General features: G+C 34.4%; 2 protein-coding genes across 10 annotated transcripts in view; one reads left to right on the plus strand and one right to left on the minus strand.

Annotated features, from left to right (window-relative positions):
* Nucleotides 1–6,331, plus strand: part of beta'COP (coatomer subunit beta') — a 53,226-nt gene extending 46,895 nt beyond the window's left edge. The window contains exons 1-8 of one of the 2 annotated variants that reach the window (XM_003694119.4): nt 191–557; nt 1,090–1,441; nt 1,542–2,480; nt 2,576–2,811; nt 2,881–3,219; nt 3,287–3,886; nt 4,070–4,156; nt 6,059–6,331. In XM_003694119.4, the coding sequence (XP_003694167.1) occupies nt 555–557; nt 1,090–1,441; nt 1,542–2,480; nt 2,576–2,811; nt 2,881–3,219; nt 3,287–3,886; nt 4,070–4,156; nt 6,059–6,097 (2,595 nt within the window). In that variant the 5' untranslated portion in view covers nt 191–554 and the 3' untranslated portion in view covers nt 6,098–6,331. Of the gene's footprint in view, nt 1–190; nt 558–1,089; nt 1,442–1,541; nt 2,481–2,575; nt 2,812–2,880; nt 3,220–3,286; nt 3,887–4,069; nt 4,157–6,058 lie in introns of those variants that run through there. The other variant, XM_086905888.1, reaches the window with a different exon arrangement.
* A 4,298-nt stretch (nt 6,332–10,629) lies between these two features.
* LOC100872967 (uncharacterized) lies at nt 10,630–24,275 on the minus strand. 8 transcript variants are annotated; one of them, XM_086905901.1, is made up of 9 exons: nt 24,081–24,275; nt 21,524–21,885; nt 18,820–18,952; nt 12,460–13,044; nt 12,179–12,377; nt 12,063–12,111; nt 11,883–11,961; nt 11,664–11,783; nt 10,630–11,517 (listed from the first exon to the last, which is right to left on the minus strand). In XM_086905901.1, the coding sequence occupies exons 2-9, from the start codon at nt 21,578–21,580 to the stop codon at nt 11,354–11,356; spliced, it is 1,386 nt and encodes a 461-aa protein (XP_086762027.1). In that variant the 5' UTR covers nt 21,581–21,885; nt 24,081–24,275; the 3' UTR covers nt 10,630–11,353. The 8 variants fall into 8 exon arrangements, with proteins under 8 accessions (XP_086762027.1, XP_086762026.1, XP_086762025.1 ...); XM_086905900.1 differs by having other exon boundaries at nt 11,664–11,804; XM_086905899.1 differs by having other exon boundaries at nt 11,664–11,813.
* Nucleotides 24,276–26,165: the final 1,890 nt, after the last annotated feature.

Consider the following 26,165-nt stretch of genomic DNA (forward strand, 5'->3'; position numbering starts at 1 on the left):
AAAACTAAATGGACATCATATACAAGATAATATATAATAATATATTGAATGTTAGATCTATTCTATATCTTGTTTGTAAAGTAATAATCATTCTTATTATATTACTCAATAATATATATTTATTTAATAATTATTAAAAGAATTCTATTTTATCGATATTTTAACAATATTTAAAGGTCACATGTGATTACAGACATAGTACGTCATGAAAGTGCAGGTTAAGGATTTGACACATTGTATATTGCATCATTAATTTATAAATAGATCTTCAAATTTAATAAGTTTAACTTTAAAAAAATTGTCAATAACATTATTATAAGATCCGATAATATATTCTATGAATGATTCATTTAACGATAAATATATTTGGTCGATTGTTCAATCCATGTGTAAGAACCTTTAGATCAACGCCATTTTTAGGAGGTGTATATTGTTGTGTAGTGGCAGAGAGGTTGGGCCACGTAGTTACTTCATGGGAGAAAATTTAAATTTTGTGTCTACGTTATTGGGCTCGGAATTGTTTAATACTGTAAATATACATTGTACAATAAAAAATGGTATGTATTTTAAAAATGTAAATAATGTAATTTAACAAATTTATCTCCTACTCTTGTATTCCGGTTTATATCGCTTTACTGGTAGTGACAAAAAATTGTAATAATAATAGCTATATTATAACTATATTCTATAATAAATAATTATTTTATGATTGTTTTGATATAAAAATTCTAGATTTAAATGATCTTTAACGATACATCATTTCATTTTTTTATTTATTTTTTTTCTTATTTTTGACAGCTGGTCTTATTTTTGTGATAACTATCATTAAATAATAATAAGTCCATATTAAAAAATATATATACTATATATATATCATTCACTCAATGATAACTCATACAATCAATTATACTTTTAATACACAATTTTTTTTATTAAAATATCATATACTAAATATCAAGATATCTCAAAATTATTTATCATTTAAATACATAATGCTTTTAACGAAATTCCTCTATTATGTTAATATTTTAATATTATATAAATCATATTATATTTTAAATGACAAATTTATATTTTCTTTTTCATTAGCCTCTGAGGTTAGATATCAAACGAAAACTGACTGCACGATCAGACAGAGTAAAAAGTGTAGATCTTCATCCAACAGAACCATGGATGCTTTGTTCCTTGTATCAGGGAAATGTTAATATATGGAATCATGAAACTCAAATGTTGGTCAAAACATTTGAAGTATGTGATTTACCAGTTCGTACAGCCAAATTTGTGCCACGCAAGAATTGGGTTGTTACTGGTTCAGATGATATGCAAGTTAGAGTATTTAATTATAATACTTTGGAACGTGTGCATTCTTTTGAGGCACATAGTGACTATGTCAGATGTATTGCAGTACACCCAACACAACCATTTATATTAACAAGCAGTGGTATGTATTCATTTATTTTTTATTTTTAATAATTTTTTAATTCTTTCATTTATTTATTTATTTCTTATTTTTAATTCTTTTATTTTTTTTTTTTTTTTAGATGACATGTTAATCAAATTATGGAATTGGGAAAAAGGTTGGATAGGACAACAAGTGTTTGAAGGACACACTCATTATGTAATGCAAGTTGTATTTAATCCAAAAGATAACAATACATTTGCAAGTGCATCATTAGACAGAACAGTGAAAGTTTGGCAACTTGGATCTTCAACCGCCAATTTCACTTTAGATGGTCATGAAAAAGGTGTAAATTGTGTTGATTACTATCATGGTGGAGACAAACCATATTTAATATCAGGCGCGGATGATAACTATGTCAAAATTTGGGATTATCAAAATAAAACTTGTGTACAAACATTGGAAGGACACACACAGAATATTTGTGCTGTTTGCTTCCATCCAGAACTACCAATTATTCTCACTGGTTCTGAAGATGGAACAGTTCGAATATGGCATTCTGGAACATACAGATTGGAATCTTCTCTTAATTATGGTTTTGAAAGAGTATGGACAATTGCTTGTTTACGGGGTTCGAATAATGTTGCAATTGGTTATGATGAAAGTAGTGTTATAGTAAAAGTAGGCAGAGAAGAACCTGCAGTTTCAATGGATTCATTGGGTGGTAAAATCGTTTGGGCAAAACACAGTGAAATACAGCAAGTGAACTTGAAAGCCTTAGGAGAAGAAACACAAGATGGAGAGAGGCTTCCATTGGCTGTTAAAGATATGGGTGCTTGTGAAATTTATCCTCAAACAATTCAACATAATCCAAATGGAAGATTCTTAGTTGTTTGTGGAGATGGAGAATATATTATTTATACATCTATGGCATTAAGAAATAAAGCCTTTGGTCAAGCATCAGAATTTATTTGGGCAGCTGATTCAAGCCAGTATGCTGTTAGAGAAAGTAACACTACTGTAAAAGTTTTTAAAAACTTTAAAGAAAAAAAGAGTTTTAAACCCGATTTTGGTGCTGATGGTAAATATAGTAGTTATTTATTTTAAAAAAAAATATAAAATATAATAATTATTTTCTTCTCTCATATTTTATTTAATTATATATTTTTTATTTAGGTATTTTTGGGGGATTTTTATTGGGCGTTTCATCCGGATCTGGCTTATCGTTCTTCGATTGGGATACGTTAAAGTTAATTCGTCGTATAGATATTCAACCTACACATGTCTATTGGGCCGAAAATGCCTCTTTAGTAGCATTGGCAACATCTGATCAATATTTCATTTTAAAATATCATACTGATGCTGTTGCAAACGCGTCAGAAAATTCGGAAGACATCGAAGATGCTTTTGAGGTTTGTCATTTTCATTATTAACATTTAGAAAAAAAGAGTTTTAAAATCTAATCGATTAATATCATATAGATGGTAGCAGAAATGAATGAAGTTGTAAAAACTGGTCTTTGGGTTGGCGATTGCTTCATTTATACAAATAGTGTAAATCGAATAAATTATTTCGTTGGTGGAGAAGTTGTGACTGTATCACATTTGGATAGACCAATGTATCTTCTTGGATATGTACCAAGGGATAATAGATTGTATCTATGTGATAAGGAATTATCTGTTGTTTCATATTCACTATTGTTGTCTGTATTAGAATACCAAACTGCTGTTATGCGAAAAGATTTTGAAACAGCAGATAGAGTTCTTCCCACAGTTCCCAAGGAACATCGTACGCGTGTGGCTCATTTCTTGGAAAAACAAGTGCGTATTATTGAAGAAATATACTGCTTAATATATTTTCCATATTTTAATATTTCAAATACTTTAGGGTTTTAAAGAACAAGCATTAGCTGTATCTACGGATCCAGAACATAGGTTCGAACTGGCTCTAGCTTTGGGAGATCTCGTAACAGCACATTCTCTTGCTAAGGAAGCAAATAGCCAGCAAAAATGGCGACAATTGGCATCTCTTGCAACGCAGAAAGGAAAATTGTGTTTAGCACAAGAATGTTTACATCAGGCACAAGATTTCGGAGGACTTCTATTGCTCGCCACAAGCACAGGAAATGCAAATATGATTCAAAAATTGGGCGTAGACGCAGACGAAACTGGCAAGAACAACATTTCTTTCTTATCATATTTTATCCTGGGAGACCTCGACAAGTGCCTAGATATTCTCATAAAGACAGATAGAATTCCAGAGGCTGCATTTTTTGCAAGAACATATGCTCCTAGTAAAATTTCATCTATTGTAAAGTTATGGAAGGAAAAATTATCAACTGTAAGCAAGAAAGCTGGACAAAGTTTGGCCGATCCTGAACAGTACGAAAATCTGTTCCCTGGATATAGAGAAGCATTGAAAGTTGAGCAATTTCTTAGAGAAGAGAGTAAAAAAAAGATTCCGGCATCTTCATTTCCGGAAGTACAAGTAAGAATATTTTTTTTATATTTATATTTATATTTTTTTTAATATTTTTTAATTTTTTTATAAATTTAATATACGAAAATTTTATTTTTTCGATAATTTAAGATATCATAAAATATATTTTGCATAATATTAGTATTGAAATATTAAGTTTCTAATAATTTTAATTCTATGTGATCATTATAGTCCAATGTCGATCGAAAACCATTCGAGGAGATGTTGGCAGCCGATTTGGATCTCGATCTCGAAATTGACGATACTATCGATACTACTGTAAGTAGGTTCAGGTGATACAAAAAAATTATATAAAATTGAAGTGATTTAAATACAAAATTATCCAACAATTAATATAGATTAGAATTTGGTATACAATTAATTTTTTATTACACATTTGTTTTAATTGTTTTCAATTAAAAAACAAAGAAAAATATATTATCATCAGTGAAAAGTCATTTATGATGTGTACCAAATCTAATGCTGACATGATATTGTTAATATCATTAACATTTACAATAAATAATTATTTATTTTAAGTTTTTTATTTTGACAAAATTTTCAGAATACTTTTTCGATAGTTAGATTAAAGTTATGTCGTTAAATTAATTATAGTCATGTTATGATAATGTGATTTTCGTGACAGTAAAAATCAAGTATATTTTTTCGTGTTATAAATTTTTTTATCATTTCTTTGGTTTTGTTTTTATTTTATTTTATTCTTTTTATTGATAATAGAATTTAACTATAGAAATAATTAATATAAAATAATTTTATTATGATCAATTGTAATAAAATAATTTGGTTATAAATAACTGATATACCATATCATTTATTGATAGAAGTTGAAATAATATTTATAAATATGTATTTTTATTTTGCATCGATATATATAATAAGATTTGTGACGAAATAAGGTTATATCAATATATAATAAGATCAAGATATCAAAATTATAAAAAGGAAGCAATAGATGAATTGAGATCAAATGGAAAAGTAACAAAGGGTGGGAGAAACAAAAAGGGGATAACTAGACGATGCCTTAATACCCTTAAATACAGACGCGTAATTCTAGAAGGGTATTACATTACTAAAACAGGCTGAAATCAAGCGTAACACGCACACGCGCGTTTATAGCGAATGTATGCGTGACGATATATCGATCTTGACCGATGTATGTGAACACGTTCCAGCTATCGAGCAGAACGAACACTTCATTAAATAAAGCAAAGAAAAATGAAACATACGCAGGTATAAAAGGAAGAGAGAAACCGTTGCAGGTATGTGAAAGTAAAGGATTTTGAGACATTTATTTCAAGATCGATAATGATATTTTAAGAAATCATTTTTTTCTTTTCTAAAGAAATTTTTTATTCTTTTAAATATTGATTATCAAGATTCTTGAGTCATCAACAATCATGTAGAGAGAGTTGTGGGACCATAAAGTTTGTTGACTTCTCGCCAGTCACGGTTCATTCTCTTTACAGCCTTATTGCCATAACATTCGTGTACAGAATCCCTCTTTGTGTACCCTTTCCTTCGTTTATATTGTTTTATCACACTTTCTTCTTTCAGACAGCAAATATTTCTTTTATGGAATCGGTATATCCTCATTATATATGTGGTATCTATTTCTTATTAAAAATTGACAGTAAGAAATAATTGATTATTTGTTCAAAAAATTGTAATTCATTTTACGAATCGAATTTTTTAAAGATAATAATTATTATTAAATTCTTTGTTATGAATTGAATATTTTATTATTATTATAACAATGAATTTGAGTATTTTGGTCTACAAAAATAAATTAATAATTATTATGAATTTGTTGAAATTTTGATTTAAATAAGATTTTTAATTTTTTATGACAAATATAATGACAAAATATTAACAAATTCGCAAATGAATTCCAATGATCTTAAAAAAAACTTATCAAAAATCTTATAAATTTTAATCAAATATATATTTCTTTTAATTATTCATTTTATTTCGTTACATAAACAACAACAAAAATAATTAAAGAATTTTGTTAAACTTTCTCAAAGAAAAAGAATGAAAGAAAATTAATTTATAGTAGTAACAACAATCAAATAATAATATAATATAAATATATCACATAGCATTATAAGTTCATCATGATTTGAAAATTGTCAACTATACAAAATGCGTTTTTTGTTCCAGGGTGTGAATCTTGACGATGACCTTCTTGAGGAAGATTAGTCGATTGAAGGCTAGGTGTATTTCACACGTGTAATATCCATTCTTCTGTCAATCATTCCCCATGAGCCAATCAGAATCGTTTAAACTCAAGTATTAAAAAGAAAAGAAATCGCGAAAGGACATTTTTGTGCGCGAGTGTTTTTATCATGCACAATATTCAATCTGTGCACGCAGACTTTATTCATGTACCGAGAATTATATAGTATATTGTAATATAACAAAATATTCACATAAGTTTTCATCTGTTTTTTTCCATGGCCATCATTGCCCAATCTTGAGGTATCTTTTTTATCGATGCTTGGAAATTTAGGAAATCTACAAATACATGTTAATACAAAAAAGTTCAAAAAATACAAATACAATTTAATTTCCATTTTATTTTGCAGATAAATATTTCCATGTTGGAGAAATAAACAATAAATATTTATATCCTGAAAACCAAAATACACTATATTTCCAATTTGTTGTCAGTCCAGTCAAAGTAACAAAATAAGAATGATTCTCCATATCACCAATCATCCAATTTTTTCCAATGCTGAACAAACTTTCCTCTAAAGGATCCAAAAATAATTCAAACACTTTATAAGGAATACTCTTAACCCTCTTTGAAATCCGAATAGTCGACGATTTTCATGCATGCGTACGTGTCGTGAGCCACTGTAGAAAGAGAAAAAGATATATTTTGCGTGACTGGTACGTGCTCTGAGGTTCCCTAACACAACGTGCACTCAAAGAAGTCGTTAACTATCGTATTCCATCTTTATTTACATTGTACCAGTTACAGATCAGATAAAAAAAAATACATTTAAAAAAGACAACAAATCTCGTGGATCATGCAAAAAGAAGTATAACAATTTTTTTTTTTAAATCCTTTATTACAATTCCAAAAAAAGGTTAGAAATATTCATTGAATTCTTTTTTATTTCTATTAATTAATAATAACAGTATAATAACAGTAATGAGAAATTGTGATCAGTGGTATAAAGAGATCAAATCTCAGTACAATTTTTTTTTTTTTTCATTAGTACTTTTATATTTATCTCTGTGTCTTTTTGCATTTTTGTTATTTTTATGGAACAGATTGAGGAATCGCGTGTCTGGATAACAAGAGACGGCTACGAGGACGGATTAATCGCGTGTAAATTTACGCCACACCGGGATAACTCGGTGCAACAGGCTGAAAAACGATGGAGTAGTAGGTGGAGACAGAGAAAGACGAGGGAACAGGGCGGAAAGATAGCCACGCACGTCGTCTCGAAAATAGAATCAGCTTCGTTGACACTCTGCTACAAATTGTCCGCGTCGTTATGCTCTTTGTAAGAGGCGCTCTTTCTTTCTCCCTGAGTGCTCGTTCGAATACTTTGCAATTTTTGAATTCCGATCTCTGCCCTTTGACTAATCAGACATTAAACATTGGAAATATGCATAAAAAAAGTTATTATATATTACACGAAAGATTTTAAAAGATTAATTGTAAATTTACAATTATTAAATTAATATATTTTCGCAGGAAATTAATTTACAAAGTAATTTAAAAAATTACTAAGAAGTTGGATTTTAAATTATTATTAAATTAAATTAGCAAAGGTAAAGATGATCATATATTTTTTTTCTTTTTTGAATTTTGAACAAAAAGAGGAATAATAGGGAACAGTATTTATTTCTTATAAGCATACAACTTAAACTTCATTATTGATTAATATATGGTTGTTAATTATACAAAACTCTAATCTCATTTTTTTCAACAATAACAATTTTAGAGAATGAAAACTCAAGCATTTGAAGAAATTTAAATACTCGTATTTCGATGTGACATCCACCTCTTGAGTTTAAATGGAATTCCTTTCTCAGTGTTTCAGATGATTCCCGAGCGAGCATTACTAGCGAAAAGAGCATATAACAAATAAATACTGTATATTGATTCTGCTAGGCCAAGTGGTTGGGTGTGTAGATTATAATTAACTGATTTTAGGTGACGTCTCGAAAAGTAAATGGACCGCGTAACACCAGTCCTACTCTCCAAGCAGTGTCGCTGAGAATTTATTGCCATCCGTTCTGTGCGAGGATTACCAGAACTCGGTCGAACGATATCTGACACACTCTCCCTCGTTTCGTCCAGTTAAATCCACTCTAACGACCGCGTAAACGAGCCGAGTAATTCTTAAGGCGGAGCTAAATATAGACCGGCAAAAATTATTCCAATAAGATTCGACGTTCTCTTTCTTTGCTTATTCTTTCATAAAATAGAGATCTGAAGGAGAAGGAGGAAGGTATAACTCAACTTGAATCTCCTTTGATATTTCCTATCATCCTTCTTTCTATAAAAACATAAACTAATTCTGAATCCTGGTGAGTTAACAAAAAAAAAAAAATAAAAAATTCAATTTTAATTAATTAATTACAATTATTTACAATTACAATATATCCATTCAGGTACTGTATTCCAATTCCTTCGATATCTCTTAAATTCTTTTTAATTTCGAATAACGTCTTTACGAGGTATAATTATGAAGGTATATTTATTATTGCTACAAAATGACATAATTATTAATTATGCTAGTAATACGGAGGAACGATTTAACCGGCACCAAAAGTCGGAAAATAGTCTCGGAATCGCACGTGCGTGGAAGAAGCCGTGAAGCTGCTAATAGTCGCCTAAATGGTCGACACGCTTCCTCTGGCTGTCGCTATATGTCACCTCCGCCCTCTATTTACACGACATGGACGATGCACGTGCGTGTGAATCTCGACACGACTGAAACGAAAGAATTCCCGACTGCTCGCTCGACATTATAGTCGTTCAAACAAATTTAAAAAAAAAAAAAAAAAAATGTAACCAGTCGAATTTTCCACATAAAAATTAATCCACTTGGTTTCAGTAATTTCCTAAGCTAATATAAGCCATTTACGACTCTACTTTAACGTCCGTAAACAATTACATACACTGTCGCTCGTAAAGTCAAGAAAATTATTGTCTCTGTGATTGTCAGTCCAACTAGAACTGATTCAATGGGAAACAATAACTGCACAGTGGTCGTGTCCGTTGTAAAGCACTGCGACCACATCTCTGTAATCTGAACCTACAGAGAAACACCAGGAATGATTTACCTGACTCCCGGTGGATTCGTTCCACAGAGAGGGGAACCACCGATGATTAACGCCAGTGTTTGCTTATAGAGACTCTTTGCGTGAACCGAACAGTAGCCGACGTTTATGTTACGAGTTTCTCGTAAGATTTAGCTATTGTATACTTTTTTCCATCCTGGTCAGATGAATGGTTTATTATTTCATTTTCTTGAGGACACCATGTTCATACCTGTCCTTCTTTTTAGCCTCACCTGTTTCAGTCAACCAATGAGAATTTAGGCGTTTCCATCTGTCTCTACAATGGTTCTTCTCGAAGAAAGAGACAGTTGCTTCTACCTGTCTCTGATAACCAATGAGAGAAAGTCAGAATAATATAGACCCTCCCCGTAGTTGGATTTACATTTCCGCACACGGTGAAATACACGCTTTTTTTTTTTTTCATTACATAGAAATAAAATTATTGGATAAAAATTTTGAAAGTTATATATTTTAGAGAAAAATTTCATGGATTTTATATATGTGTGTGTGTGTGTGTGTGTGTGTAGATATAATAGAAAATTTAATAATTCAATTTATAATTTTAAAATGTTGTATATTTGTTTGATTATCTTTTTAGAACGATATAAATTACATTACCAAAACATTATTATATCTGATCAATTTATAATAATTTATTAAAAAAAAAAAAAAATGAAATTATAAAGTAAGGACATATTAAAAATTAAAACATAAAAAATGGAATTTCTGAAAATTGAAGAAAGAACAAATTGCAATGATGCAAATAAGAAGATTTCATTCCATTCATGCCATGCGTGCTCTTTTCCATCGAGCTGGCAAGATTTATTTTGAGGCGGGCATGCAGAAGGGACGTGGCCGTACGATCGATTTCCAGACGAAAAATAAAGTGCACGTGCTATTCCTGCGCTGATGCACGTACGGTGTTGACTGGCTGTGCACGGCCAACCTCTCTTTTACGGAGAATATTAAAGCTCGCTTGTGTGCACCGTGTTTGTAAAACATCCTCGTCGACGCAAACATCCCCATTGCTGGCCATTGGCTACTTTTCCCTCTTCCGCTCTTTTTCTCATTTTGCCAGGGATATTCTGAGCCCTGGAGCTCAGCATTGAATCACAGGAAGCGACTATACTTTTGTTCTGAATATCGAGTAAAAATAGAATCACCATAGGAATGGATGATAATGTCTTCTAATATTTTTGTATAATTATAATAATATATAATTTGGAGAACACGATGAATAATTAATTACAGGGAATTAAAAAATTGTGAATTTTATATATTAAAATTTTATAATTAATTATATGCAAAATCTATTAATCACGCATAAAATATAAATTATAGAAATATAATCACATTTGATTCTTTCTTTTTTTCTTTTGGAATATGATATGATATGATGAAAGGTAAATAATATTCTTCTAATAATATTAGACGATAAATAATAGAGATTTATTTTTGATTTTCCATCTAATTACAGGAGCTGCCGTGCGTTCGTCTTTGGAATAGCTCACAATTAGTCAATCAAACTAAGTACTTAGGCTTAGATATGTACACTGATGAATAGTCTTCCAGAGAAATTGTTTTTTTTTTTTTTTCTTCTTCTTACTATTGCAACCTACATATTCAGATACACATTTATCTTTTGCTTCTACAATTACTAATTATTTATATATAATATATATAAAAGAAAACATCTTCGAGTGCTTTCCTATTTCGCGAATACGCCTTATTATAAACTACTCGTTAATTATTATCTCTAAATTTGTCCCTCGCAGATTCATTTCTTCTCTCCAGAGAAACCAATTCACGAGGCACGAATCGGTCCCTTATCTCGTTTAAATATCGAATACTGTGCAGCAGTCGAAAACACACGAGGATAGGGTTGCAGTGTTTATCGTTTCAAGTGGAAGAAATCTTTCACACTACTCTGGGCCGGAATTAGTATCGTATAGACCAGTTTCAGATCATTCCCTCCGCCATAGGTCCCATAAAATTTTCATCAGTGAAAGGAAATACTCCAATATTTCGCTTTTCTGATTTATCACTTCGTTGAAATCTGAAGATCAATCAATTTGACGTCGTTTAAATGGACGCAGAATGATCCCTTGAGATTCTTATGAGATGCTCAGTTTATGACGATGATAAATTGATTCACATGAAGCACTTGGACCGCGATTGGAACTCCATGGGTGCAAATCCAGTCGTGGAAACCCCTGATGGAGTTGTGGAGCCCATCATTCCTGAAGGAACACCCACACTGCCTACGCTGGTACTGGACACTGCTACAGTTCCTGGCTCCTCTTTTACGTTCACCACTGGAATCGGAAGAAAAAAAATGCTTGGATTCATTTATTTTCTTTTGATGATGAACAAAAAAGAATCGTAGCACAAGATAATATTATAATTTGATTAATAGGATTTATAAATTGGAATACAGAAACACCAGATTGAGGATAATTACTTTCAGGCCAATAGCACCTGGTAGGCACAGTTTCTTGAGTCATGGCGGCATCGTGCCTTCTTGCGAAACTACTGCCAAAAGAACCACTCGTCATTGAACCTGAGGAACTCGTGGTTCCACCTGGAACATCCAAGTAATTGCCTTGAAACGCTTTGTCTGATCATGAAGCATTTTACCAAATCGAATGTTAAATATGTTTTAATTAAAGTAGAGACTCACTTAATGAGGTGCCTAATTGACTGTAACCATTCATGTTAGGAATCTGCATGGACTGCATTGGTTGCAGTTGCGGCTGAAGCTTCAAGAAAAATGCAAATTTTTATTATTGATCATCATCTCGATTTTTTTTTTTTGGATATACAATAAAATGACGATGACACTGATGAGAAAAGCACTTACTGATGGACAGTGGCTATAGGGCAGCTGAGACTGTTGAAGGCTCCAAGCACTGGAATTATAGGTAAACAGAAATTTTAACGATGGATTTTAAGAGACGAGGGGATAATTAATGATACCTGGTGTCGTATCTGGTGTACGTAGACGGAGCATAGGACGGTGGTGAGGGGCCAAACAAGTTCCTGGGACCTAAGTGGACGTGCGTGGGAGTGAAAGGGTCGCCAAACAGCGGTTTATACGGTGCATTCCTATATGGTCGCTTCATACGTCTACGCCTCCTATAGTTACCATTTTCAAACATATCCACGTATTGCGGATCTGAAATAGGACGTTGTGTGCAATCCAACCGTTATAATTGTTCCACAAATTTATAACAAAAGGAAAACAATTCAACACCAACCGAGAGTCCAAAAGTTTCCTTTTCTCTCGCCACCCCCATCACGTGGCACTTTTACGAAGCACTCGTTCAAGGATAAATTATGCCTAATAGAATTTTGCCAACCTTTTTTGTTCTTCTGAAAGTAGGGAAATCTAGCGGTAATATAAGCGTAAATCTCGCTCAAAGTCGCCCTTTTCTGGGCGCTATGTTGTATAGCCATGGCGATTAGAGCAACATAACTATACGGAGGCTTTTTGCTGGCCGAATCATTGTTGCTATTTCCATTTCCAGTTACTGTCGCGGTAGAGGATCCATCCGCGACCGTTGTAGGCGTGGATGGTGTCGATGGTGTCGATGGATTGCTGTTTGTGGTACTGTGAAGAGCTCCGGTTGGCGATGATCCCTTTTCATCAAGATGATGATGAGTGGAACCTGTGGAGTGCATGGAAACCGCAGAATTCGGGCTGTGCAGGCTATGATGAGAGTGATGATGATTCAGAGATGTATGGTGCGACGTCAGGCCTCTGGTGAGGTTCACGGAAGAGTCCAGCTCCTTGGATGTGACACCGATGCAACCATTTTGCATCTCTGATACAAAACTGCTCACTGAAAACGTGATGGGGAAAGTATGATTTAAATTACTGTTGTATATGATAAATTTTAATAAACAAACTTCGAGGATGAATTCATTTTGAATCATTGGATTATTCGAATTGCATCTGCTATTAATTTGCAGATTTGTATTTGTAGAGAAAAGAGAGAAATTTTTGAATCGTTTGAGTAAGTATCTGGAAGGATCTTATCACTGTTACCAGAGGAGACAAGAAAAGAGATTAGATGATTTTAATTCGAGACTAAACGTAGCCTCCAAGAAATTGGACAATGGAACCGACTCGATCGATCTACATGCTGGTACGACTTCCTAGAAATCTCAGTCGAGGTAAAACAATTCAACCTTTGAAAGGAATTCACCCGGCGTCATTTGAGCCTCGACGATAAGCTGTTTGGAGAAATGAACGGAGTCTAAGGCACACTGGGTGTCCTTAAGTGAAATTATGTTCCTTGTTTTTCATTCGGGAAAAAAGAAGAAGAAGAAGAAAAGAGAATTTGCAAATATATTTCATTGCAACGAAAATTTCATGGCAAATATACCAGGTAAATATAATTACCGGATAATCATATAATTTAACTTTTAATTCGTAATCCTGTTTTTATTCGTGGAAGCGCATACGTACCGGATGAATCGTGTAATTGGCCATCAGAAGTTTTAAAGGTGGAAGAAAATCAGCGGAAAACACGGAGACATGAGTCAGAAAAGGAGTGCGTACGTGCATGGCGTCGAATATTCACCGGTGCCTCGCGGCACATGTAACTGGAACCGTAACTAGACACCGATAAGTTAAGCACGGCGCACTTGCGCAACAGAGAGGTTTGGAACAAAAAGAAAAACAAAGTATGAATTTTCGCAAATTCAGTCGGATCGGTTACAAGAATAGAAGAAGCCAAGAACCCAATATTCCACATTAGGTTACAAAATGATAGAATATTCAATTTATTCTGTATCTTGCAGTCAATGTTCGATCCGAATGTTATCAATCAGAGAGCCGCTAGAAGCTGGGAACATCCATTCCCAGGATACGCGAATCCAGGCAAACATGATATCCCGTTAACGCAAAGCTCCAGGGTATAATGTGATTTTCGATGCAGAGAGGTTTCGTCATTTGGGTGAACGACGATCTGTTTCCATAGCGGTAACATGGCGTATATTGTATACGCTTTGGTCAGGTGCTCAAGCTCATTTTAACTCGTCGCGTAGAAATCGCGTAGAAAAATTAAATATCGTGGAAAATATATAAAAATATAATTTAATATAATATAAAAGAAGAAGTTAGAAATTAGAATAAGCTTGTACATTTCGTTATTATCTTCAGATTGAACATCATCTTTTACAGATCACGTGCCGGAGATTCGATATACGATATCGACCTACGGTGAACACCTAACATGTTCCACACAAGCTCGTGGACTCCTGCGTGTAGATTTAAGGTACACAAGCGGACGACGAGATCGCGATAACTCGAAGCGTTTGCCAACACACCTGACTGCAACTGGAGATCCATTGCTACGCGACACCTACGAGACCACATCTGCTCTCGTCATGGGATCCCTTGTTTCGAATTGTATGCGACAGACAATCATCGACGGGTGAAAAACATTGGACGGAGAGAAGAAAAGTCGACGATTAATTTCCCAACGTGTGTCAAAGGTGAAATTATAAACGTCGTGTAAGTAGATCATTGTGCACAAGATATTTCACAATGGAATATGAAGAAAAATGCAGTGTTCAGCTGTTGTGAAAACCTGTGACGTAATCAGGCTTGCGAAAATTGTTGGCCTTCGTCGAGGTATATTTGTAACGATGATTTAACGATGTCTGCAGATTTATAAAACAAGTTCACGAGTTCTTGATAAGTCGGAAGCTAATTAGGTTATGAATCTGTTTCGTTGAGTTCTGTTTTATATATATATGTGTGTGTGTATGTATTATAACGTCAAGGATTAAGAGAAAATTCAGTTCAGCCTAGCCTTCCTATGATGAAAAACAAGACGAAAAAGATAAGAGGAAGAAAGTTTATGCGGATTATCGATTAAAGCGATCCTCGGGGCGAAGGTCGTTGTCTTCGTGATCGTTGTCGCGCTGAAAATCATGGCATTCGCATTCCTGAAATGCTGCGAGGAATCGGCGTCGATAAGCGAAATACAATACATCGTGACATCACGCTGCGAATCGCACGCCTTTGTCCTCGTCGTCATTGTTTCTCTTTGATTAGGTCGACTGGTACTCCGATTCTAACGTGACCTTTACTTTAAATCTTCGAATAATTCGATTTTCCATTGTCGAGCGAAGAGACTTTCTTCTTTTTTAGATAGGATTTTTCTTTTTTCTAGCCAATTAATTAATTAACCGTGTGCGAGTAATCGTCGGGTAATACGATCGTTGAAATAAGGTGAAAATCATACTCCTTTAATATCAGGTATCATGGCGATTATAGCGAGCTGGGATAAGCATTAGAGGGCGCGTCAGGGCACGTGTTCAATGATTCCATTCCTGCCCAGCTACTAAAGGGATCCCATTCGACTAGGCCACTCCCACTCATAGAATAGCACGTGCCTTCCTATACCATCAACCCCAAACGTATTTTATGACCTGTAACAGTAAGTACTTGCTTCTCTAAGTTGAAGTATCATATTCCACTCACATGTGAATCGAGCATCTTCGTTTAATGAAAACTTTGCGATGCGATAATTTAACCTATATACATAACAAACAATATATTCTTCTCGAGACTTTTTAAAAATAATATTCAATGTAATAAATTTCTAAATAAGACAGAGATATCGAAGCGTGGAACGGTATTCTATAATTCTGGAGAATAAAGCGAAAGAAGTAATAAAGCGAAAAAATTATAAAGGAGCCGAAGTAAACGGAATCAAGGGGCCAGGGGGTCATATGCACGATAACTCATCTTATGATATCTTCCACATAAGCCAATCACCGACTTGTATCTCGACCTCGTCAAACGTAGCGACATCTTCATAGGTATTCCCGTTTACAATTAAGAACGGAAATGGAAATTAATTTTGGTTGGTGGTTGTTATCGATCGAAAGAAGAAATCATCATTTATCCTCCTTCAACGAGTTTTTATTCCTTCTTTTATTTTCCTTTTTTATCGTGCAATGTAAGAATAATTCCTTTATCTATCTCTCGTTCTCTCGCTTCTCTATCAACAACCTGTTGTATTATCATATTTACTGTAGGGAATATATTTATATACGTATTTTGCAGTGGGTATGAAGCTAATCTGGACGAGGTCCAATCGAAAACATTACTTAACGAGAGCTGGATGATAATATTCAGGGGGCCCGACTGTCTTCTTGCCACTTGGTTCGTCGTCGAACATTTATCTCTTTTTTTTCTTTTCTCGCCGCGTTTTGCAACCGACCACCCGTCATTTCTGATCGTTTTATCGTTTTAGAGAGCCAAGGAGCCGGTCGGTTTAGACGCCGATAAGGAAATCGAGTACAAATTGCGTGACTCTCCGTCTCCCTTATCTGCCTCTGGCCACTTCTATGCAAGCTGTAAATGACACTTGTCGGATTTGCCTTGCCCGTGGGTGACATCTAACGTGAAATCACGCTCGTCGTCGAAAGTATCGTATCGTATCACCTGACCATTAAACGTAAATTGATCGATCGATCGAACTTGCACGAGGATCAAAAATTATTGCATTAACCGCTTTAATTGGATGAACGCCCGCGATTTCCTTATCAGCTAAAGTGTAACCCAGAACCGTGCCCTTGTTTACTAGAAATCTATTTTAACGCGAGTACGTGAAATGATATTACGTTTCGCGGCCTGGTTTCCGAATAAATAAATAGAATTACGTTATCGACGATGTAAATGAGGCAGTTGTCTGGTAATTTTTAGTTAGAAATCATCGAGATTCTTGAACTCGTTCGTTTCGAAGAGGTGGTAAAACAGATAACTGTAACTTAAAAAAAAAAAAGCAAGTATAACTATGGTATAATTATATTGATAATGAAATTAATTTCAACAGTTTTGTTTGTTAGTTTTCTTGTAATTAGAAGGCTCTAAAGAAGCTAAACTACGACCCCAGTTAATCAGAGCACCGCTCAAGCGCTGCACAATTAAACGTGTCAACTTTCTATGGAGCTTTATCGGTGAGTTTTTATTAGCCCGATAAATATGCATGCATAATCGTGAATATGACTATTAAACGCACCACGAAAATGTAGAACATCAGTCGAGACACTTATTAGCTAGTATTTATACTGTTATACGATATTTTTACAGCAAAGAAAAAAAATTTTTTTTTTTTTAATCATCAAAAAGTGCCGAAGTTTCAAGATCAAAAAAAAAAAAAAAAGAAAAGATCCTAAACGCTTTTGCGCATTCATAATGCGCGGTAAATACGAATCTCTTTTATATAGAAAAGCGAAAAAGTGAAAAAGGATTAATCAATGAATTGTAAAAAAATATTATCCAAAATTAACGAGTTTAATCATGCAAAACCGCTTTCTGTTTAAAAAAAAAAAAAAAAAAAGAACACGAAATCCTTCGTTGTCTCATTATTTGCATCTATAAAAATTTTCGACTGCTACTCACGAGGAAGATCCTTCACGTCGTCATCGGGACTGACTAATAGCTTTATCTAATCGAACGGAGCAGACTAAAGATTTTTGCGACGTGTACGCGATCAAATCGCGTGCACACGCGCATAACTCGCTGAAGATATTGATACCAAGCTTCTTAGATTTCAACGGAGCCCCGTCTATCTTCAGCGATTAGCGAATCAGAAAAATCTGGTAACACGAAACTCTCGGTGCGATCATTTCCTCTTTATCAGAGGATTTATATGCTCTTTTAACTCTTCCGACGTCATTTGTCTTCCATCGTGTACAAGGAAAATCACTCTCCTCATGGATCGATGCTTTTTGAATTATATTATAATCCACTATGTATTATTGCAGCGAATCGTATGGATAAGAATTTTGCTTCAGTTTTTGATTGGATTCATTATACTTCCATAAACAAATCTATCCACCGAACGTGTCTTTTTCCATCCCGACGAATGATTAATGGACATGGCGTTAACAACCAAGCGTATGAAGCTGGACACGACGTCCATCAGCAACATAATATTAATACAACATGTATACACCATCTATACGAAAACAATGCATCTCGCTGATTGTAATTGATAAATCATCAGAGTATATATATATATATATATATAACCTCTATTTCCAGGTATATACACATCATTTGATACACAGGGTATATTTCCATTAGCGATCATTTTTAACCCGAAACTGTCGAGGATGAGCCACTGACAGCTTCTCGAAGAAGCGCAATCGAGACAGAGAATGTGAACTAAACGACACGTGGAGAGATTAGGATGCAGCCTCCATCGGTATATCATCCATTACTGTCTATCTCTCTCTCTCTTTCTCCCTCCAGTTTTTACTTTCTTTCCTCGTTCTACTTATTCTTCCCTCTTCCCTCGGTAACGGTTCTATCTTCTTTCAGATTATTCTCGACGCGGTTTTTCCGTCTCTTTTCGCTCCCTGTCCCGTGCCTTTCAGTCAGTAAGGAGTCACGCGACACTTGAGCAGCATTTTGTATTATTAGAACATGGTTTTCGGGTACCGTGAACACGAAGAAATCATTGGTGGCGGCATCCCGATGACGTCAAGCCAGTCTTTCAACGTCAGTCAACACGTTTTTAGATACATGCTCGGGTGGTAACGATTTTTTGTTGATCGTGGTTAGGCACGACGCGAAATGGAACACTTACCTTGGTGCAGGGGGGGAAGGGGTGACGGCGGGGACACCTGAAAAGGCTCCTGCTTGATCTTCAACGAGTGAGACGACTCCTGCATCCCGCCCAGCCCTGTGACACCCAGATTTCCATTACCTTGCTGTAATTCCTGAAATAAAATAAGGAAGTTCATTCATTTGTTTTAAACGTATTCCTTACCGACGTAAGGAAATATCGTTAATGTCTCGACACAAGTGGTTTCCAAGGAAGAATTTTTCTCTCTCCTTACTCTATCTGATACAGTGAGACGTATTATCTATTGATACGTTGTATGTAATATATGATTTAAAACAAAAAATGATAGAGTAGATCGTGCAACGAAACAATCGGACGCTATGAATTTGTATATGAACAGTATTATGATGAACAAGGAGGGCGGTGATGAAAGGTGAACGAACCGGGGAATCGTGTAACGTGAACGACGTTTGGCGCATCCACGAGGCCGGGCCAAAAAGACTTCTGGCTCGTAGCTGGCAATGTTTGAAGTGCCGTCGCCGGAAGCTTACAAACACCGGCCCGGTGTTGTGACATCGTATTATGCCAAGCGAAACTTACGATCTCGCTAGATCGTTAATTTGCGATCCAGCTTTACGACGTCTAGTTTGCACTGATGTACTTGGCAAAAATTCGTCAAACAACTAGCCCACCAACTACTCCATGTAACTATCGCCCAATCTTATTTCCCACCATTTTAGGCAAATTATTAATTCAAATAACGAATATATAATTGTACATCAAATTTTGCAAGAGAACGAGTACAAAAATGTTGCGTCAGTTACGTGGAGAAGGAAAAGTTCTTTTTTTTTTTTTTTTTTTTTTTTTTTTTTGTTTCAAAGCAAATTAATAGATCACGAATATATACTTTCGATAAGTGTGGTTTGATCGGACAAAGGGCCGTGTCGTTGACCCGAAGTTTATAGAATCCGTTTCTCTTTCAGTTCACAATTACTTTCGCGGCTAGAATTGTCAAAAGCGATTTTCAAATGTGGCGGAATATACAGAGATCGTGTGGAATATACCGCAGAAGTGCATCAGGGGTTGACACTGAAAAACGTTCTCGAGAAATCTGTCGAGGCGGTTAGCTGGGACACGTGGTCACCTCGTTAATTCGCTAGACAGCCATTAAATTAAGCTCCTATACCACCACCGGTGAATGCTTTGAACGAACAGGAAAAAGAGAATCAACATAGCTGGATTCTTCAAAGGATAGAAACTTTAAGATAGTTGGATGGATTGGTGTACTTGCTGGAAGAAATATGTGTACAGCTTGCAAAGGAAGTGGTAAATGAAAAAGAAGAATAATTACTGTTAATTACTGGATGCGTCTACAGGATCATAGTTTTTCTAGAGATATTAAAAACTGGTAATGATAATTTCAATTTTGTAAATAAAGAAGTAATAATTATAAAATAAGGAAACACCGTTTGATAAATTACATGTTTTATAAACAAACAAATGAAAGTTGGTTTATTGTTTCTGATGATTTAGCTTGTTTGCACTACATACAGAGTTCAACATGACTAAAGATAGAGGGCCTATAAACACTTCTGTAGATCAACAAATGAATGAGATTTAGAACCTCAGGATAAACTTATATCTTTGATCCTTTGTTTTTGATCATATTTTAAGTCCATTTGGTATAAAAGAGACAATCAAATTTTGAAAACAGTAATTACAAATTAGCAAATTAAATAATTCTTATTAAAGGTAAATATTTAATATTAAATTCATAGATTTTAAAATCAATGTATCAAGATAAGTATTGAAAGATTGAATTATGCTTTAACAATTTACTCTATTCTCTTTCCAGCAAGTGTATCAACATACAGCAATGGAAGTCAGGTCGTGGGAGAGGAAAGATCAGCATAGGTCGACAACGTGAGAGGCAACTTCTCTTATCACTGCCTGCGATAAAAGCTCCTCTGCTTTTCCTTCAACTTATCAGCAGTTCGTTTATTTTGAATAACTAGTTCGCGTGTCTGCCCCAGAATTATCGTCTCATGACCACCTAATAATCATATTCTGCCTTCGATATTGCCTTTAATTTAACTCAGCACGGAGTATACTCCTACAACTGGCCTGATTTAGCCTGTTAGCCATAGTAAGACGAGCTTCTATCGATTTCTCGAGCTCGCTTTGTAAGTCTATACCACATCCAATCGATCCACAGGTTGAATCAAATATAAGTTCATTCATGGAAGAGGGCTATTCAATAAAATTCAACGTCTATGTTCAAGTGGATGGTTCCTACTTTCTCGAAGAAATTCTTTGAATTTGAATAAAGAAGAGAGTGACGATTATTTAGAAATGGAACGTTTAATAATATTCGACGGAGACGCAGATCGGATAGTTGCGAAATTTTCGAGGTCACGACCTCCATTTTTCTCTTTTTTCTTTCCCTCGTATACGACGATAAGCAACGCTGCTCAACACTCTCGATTATCGGTCTCTCAACTGAACGTTTTGACGAACGTTAATTTGAAAATCCATGAAAATTCATTAAAAATGATTTATAATAATTAGAAATATTCGTAATATTCCGATGAACGGAATTAATTGCCCGATTATATCAATTATAAAAATCATGGAATACCATGTAATTATTTGTAACGAACGATCTTTCATGGTCCTCCATGAGTTCGGTTGGCCCGTCGTATAAATGATTAAGATTGAAAGTTACCCCAGCGACGGGAATGACGTGCGAGACCATCCTTGGTTTGTCCAGGTCGTAATTCATAAAAATGCTGGCCGTTGCAGCTGCATTTACACTATGCTGCACGGCTAAGTCGTCCCAATAGGCGGGCAAGCCCTCCACTGTTCAACACTGATTGTTTCAAAATGTTCTAATTTGTTTGAAAGGAATTTGTTAAGTTTTTCAAATGCACTGGCACAAAATTGTCCAAACTAACAACCAATCACTGATCACAAGCTACACCTTTAATTGTGTTGATGTTACATCTTTAAGAGGAGGCTACCTTGGCACACCAGAACAGCATCAGGATGGCGAAAATAATTCTTGATGATACGACTTGTTGATACGACCTGTAACAAAAAATGAGGATACAAAACGTTATAACGTTTCATTCTTATCAATATTATTCAATATAAAAACAATTTACAAAATAAATCTTATCACGCTTATCGATATTTACGTATCCTATAGGCCTAACATCTTCCTCGCCTTAATAAGAAATAATAACGCCCTGTTCGTGACAAACGAAGCGAAGTAAATCTACACGATTCTCCTCAACGATTCTCTCAACGTGGAAAACTCATGTTAGAAGCTCAAAGCCGCCGATTCGATGGGATAAGGAGTTTGACACGATTCCGAAGGAAGGGAATTCGTTGACGAGTGAGCAACAGCTGAACACTTAGCCGAGCACGAGGAAAGAGACCCCATCCCAGGGGAGTCGTTGAGACTTCCGGCGGCCGCCGACAGAGGATCCTGGATATGTCCTCTGACGGACATCATCGTAAATTTCGACAATAAGAGGGTATACATGGCCAACTCATTTATTCTAAGTTTGGATGCGCATTAAGAATATTCGTGTCGGTTTATCGCTGGATGAGCTCATTAATTGGAGTTAAAGAGCATTAAAGAGTGTGAAATCTCGCGAAATTAATGGCCTTAACGCGGCCAATCCGGACCATTTTTTTTTTCTTCAACAATTAAGATATTAATATTGAAAATTAATCAATAAAATTTATTAGAGAATCTATATACAATGCAATGCAGCGTGATTAAGAAGAAAACATTGATCGCGATCCATTATTGTAAGTAAGTATTGTCAAGGATCGTAAAACTTGTGAATGGACTCAATAAATATCTAATAATAATTAATTTTAAACGAGAGATAATCTTATTAATTGTGGAAAATGTAAGTTAGGACTTATAATAGGCAGAAAATTAATTAATACCAAGCTGAAATCAGTAAATTAATTCAATAACGAGCGATCTTCTTGTTGAAATCTTTTAAGAATGTATTATATATTAATTGATGCCTGATTTATGGAAGTACAGACAGTTGTTTTGACGTAATTAGGAGAGCCCCTTATCTCTTCTGACAGAAGGAAGAGCCGTTTATCTGGCTGTTTACTAAACACACGCGTTAAGTTCATAGAAATTCTTACTGATCGAAAAACGAAGTTTACAAACTCACTTCTGCCTATGATATTTTAGATATTTCAACAATAATATTGCACGAAATCCATCTTTTTATTTTGGCTCGTTACGATAGTAAACCATTTCATTCATAAGTTTCTTTCTTCTCATAAATGAGTTCTTGTAAACGCAAACGTTAGATCAACAACGACCCGGAGAGTTTCTAGAGGTGATGAACTTTGCACATGACGTTGTCGTCGACGAGATCGTCGACATCCGACGGCGTCTACAGGTTAAGACCGAAACTTAAGTTCGAATGGTTCCTTTTTCTTTCTTTCTTTTTTTTCTTTTTCTTTTTTTTTTTTTTTCTGGAAAATTACCAAGTTAAAAATAATCAAAGTTTACAGATTTAATAATAAATCTTCGAAAAAGCGATGAAAGAGACGAATGTTCTTAATGTGCAAATAATTTTTACAATAATTTTTTACAATCGAAAAGATTGTATCTTTAAATTTTGAAGAGAACGATTTTGATATTATCTGTTCTTTTCTTTAATGCAGTTTCTTTATCTCTTCAAGGCCCTTAAAACATTCCAAGCAAATCTCTGGAAAAAGGAAAAAGAGGAAGAAGATTCTTATTAATAAAAAAAAAAAAAGAACTCATACTCATCTCCTGCACGTATTTCTTCATTAAAACGATCCAAAACACTTCGTTCTCTAATCTCGAGAAATGATTAGAAGATTATTAATATCTGAAAGTTTTAAAGAATCTTTAAAAAAAATGTTAAAAAATCACCAATAAAAAAAACCAATCACATTTTCTGCAACTGAAACCACAAAAAGAATCAAATATCTACATTCGAAATAAAAGAGAGAAAAACAAGTTGTCACCGTGTCAACCAAAAGAAAAAGAAAAAGAGAAAAAAAAAAACTTCACCACAATGCTTTAATAACGATATTAAAATTTATTTAAGCGATATTAAAATTCTTATTCCCAAAAACTATTGAAACGGATCACTAGAAAAATTATAAAACTGTAACAAACTGAAACAAACAACTCACAGTGATCAAGAAGTGAAACAAGCCTAAGAATCTTCAATTGGACGACGGAAAGATGGATCACAAGGGAAGTTTACCTCGTTCTTTTAGCACTGCAATTGCGAGGACGAGGTTTTTTTTAACACTTGTGTCGAATCGCGATCGCGTGGAAACGGTCGAGCAGCAGCGGAAACACGATGAGCTTGAGAGGAGAGCCAACCGAGATTGAAACTAATTGAGAATGTCGAAGCGGACCAGCGAGTGTTTCGAAGCGGGTGGAGGCGCACAGAGGCGGAGTTTCGTGGTCACCGAGCCGTCCAACTTATCAGAGACCTCCCACGTCTGGTTCTCCGCCCCTTGCGACTAGAACAGCCAAAAATCCTGTCCTCGTAGGCTACTTCCATACTCTCTGACTTTATTGTTACTCGTTATTAAGGCAATGTCAAGTGTCCATAAAATGATTTTGATAATCTTCTTCTACAGGAAATCGAATGGGAAAGAAGGATGAACGGTTCAATGGATTTGTTGGAGGAGGAAGGAAGAATTATTTTTATTGAGACTGAAGAAAGAAACAACAGTTAAGAATAAGAATGTCTGGCTATTCGTTATTGTTGATGCGCCGATTTATTATTTGTTATACTTCCAATGGGAAGTTTGTAAAGAGAGTAGAGTGATTATTAAATGGTATGAAACAAATATTACGTTTAGAATGATAATATTATTTATTTATCAGGTTTTACAAGTTGTTGAAATTTCGGAATAAATAAAAATTTCTCGAATTAAAAAAAAAAAATAATAATAATAATTAAAAACGAATTATTGGATTATATTATATTATAAATAAGATTAAAATATATTTATTTATTTATTCTGAAATTTCAATCAATGTTACATTAATTCGTATTAATGAAATCATCTATCTATCTATTTTATTGCATTGCGTCAGCCAAGATTTTTTTACAGTCACATCTATCCGACATCCTTCGATTTCGACCACGGCAAAATACGTTTGTTCTGCTCTACTTTAGAAAGAATTGGTCCAATATCGGTCATCGAGCGCAATTATGTAAGCATGTTCGGGTAAGCGCTTAAGAAATCGCATTAGGCAATCGTGTTTTGCATGATAATCATTACCTAGAATCCTGGAGGAATTAAGGTCATCGAAAGAATTGCTGAACTCAATGAAAAACGCCTGGTCAGGTTTTGATCGCGCCTGGTCTGATCATTGGATTGCCGTTTCCACTTTGCCGGTTTTCAATGCGCACGCGTTCATTTGGATCGATACCGTGCAAAGTTTATATCTATCTGTAAAAAAAAAAAAAAAAAAAAGCTTCATCTTATCAAATTATCACATTCAAATTATATTCTATATTCTTAATATACATCTCATATTTGAATCAAATATTTGTGAAGAAATTAATGTTTTTGTTTCGAGTGGAACAATTTACAAATTGTTCGTGGAGTCGTAAATCTTGTATAAAATATAATGGTGGGCAATTTTTTTATTTCAAAAATTGAAGCACGCAGTTAATTTATCCATTAGAAACGTGTTTCTGATCAAGTTCCGTTTTTCGTGTTACACAAAGCATAGAGGGGAAAGAAAAGCGGTCGCCATGCTTTGGGCGGAGACTGCGAAACATTTGCCTCCTCCATTGGATGAAAAGATCGATCTGGTGCATCAGCTGCACGCGCCTGCTCAGTAAACGTCCTCTAATACCTCGTGATTCGTTTCGCTACGGAGTACTTACAGATTCCTACTGTACAGAATATCCTTTCACTTCCATAAAAACAATACCCATTGTTTCCCGGATAGAAAATATGTTTCAAGTCCTCCTTTATTAGAAGGAGACTGTATTGAAATTTTTTCGAAGCAGATCCGAGCAAGATTTCTAATAATTGCCTAATAATTGAACAAATTTCATTAAAATTTTATAGTTTTTTTATGTATTACTATAAAATTGTTGCGAATTTTTTCTTTCTTTTTTAATAAATCTCAGTATAATTATAAGATTGATCAAGTGAAATTCATGTTGAAACACGATTACTCTTTTAAGAAATTTATCGTTGAAATTTTTAATCAAATAAAATTCGTTAATAATTTTGTATTGAAAGTTATTTTAAAAAAAGATATAAGTTTTATTTTAAATTGATTTTTTCTAGATCAAAGCAATCAGCGAAACAAT

The sequence above is a fragment of the Apis florea genome, unplaced genomic scaffold (genome assembly GCF_048593485.1).
Source record: "Apis florea isolate Af1SG1 unplaced genomic scaffold, ASM4859348v1 contig_2492_pilon, whole genome shotgun sequence".
NCBI classification, from domain to species: Eukaryota; Metazoa; Arthropoda; class Insecta; order Hymenoptera; family Apidae; genus Apis; species Apis florea.

Bases quoted from the DNA above. Each gene is read 5' to 3' on its own strand.
- LOC100872967 (XM_086905898.1), bottom strand. From the start codon at position 21,580: ATGAATTACGACCTGGACAAACCAAGGATGGTCTCGCACGTCATTCCC. The intron at 13,045-18,819 runs GTAAGTGTTCCA...TCACGTTTTCAG, and splicing joins CCTTCCCCCCCTGCACCAAG to TGAGCAGTTTTGTATCAGAG. The intron at 12,112-12,178 runs GTATCATTAATT...CTATAATTCCAG, and splicing joins TACACCAGATACGACACCAG to TGCTTGGAGCCTTCAACAGT.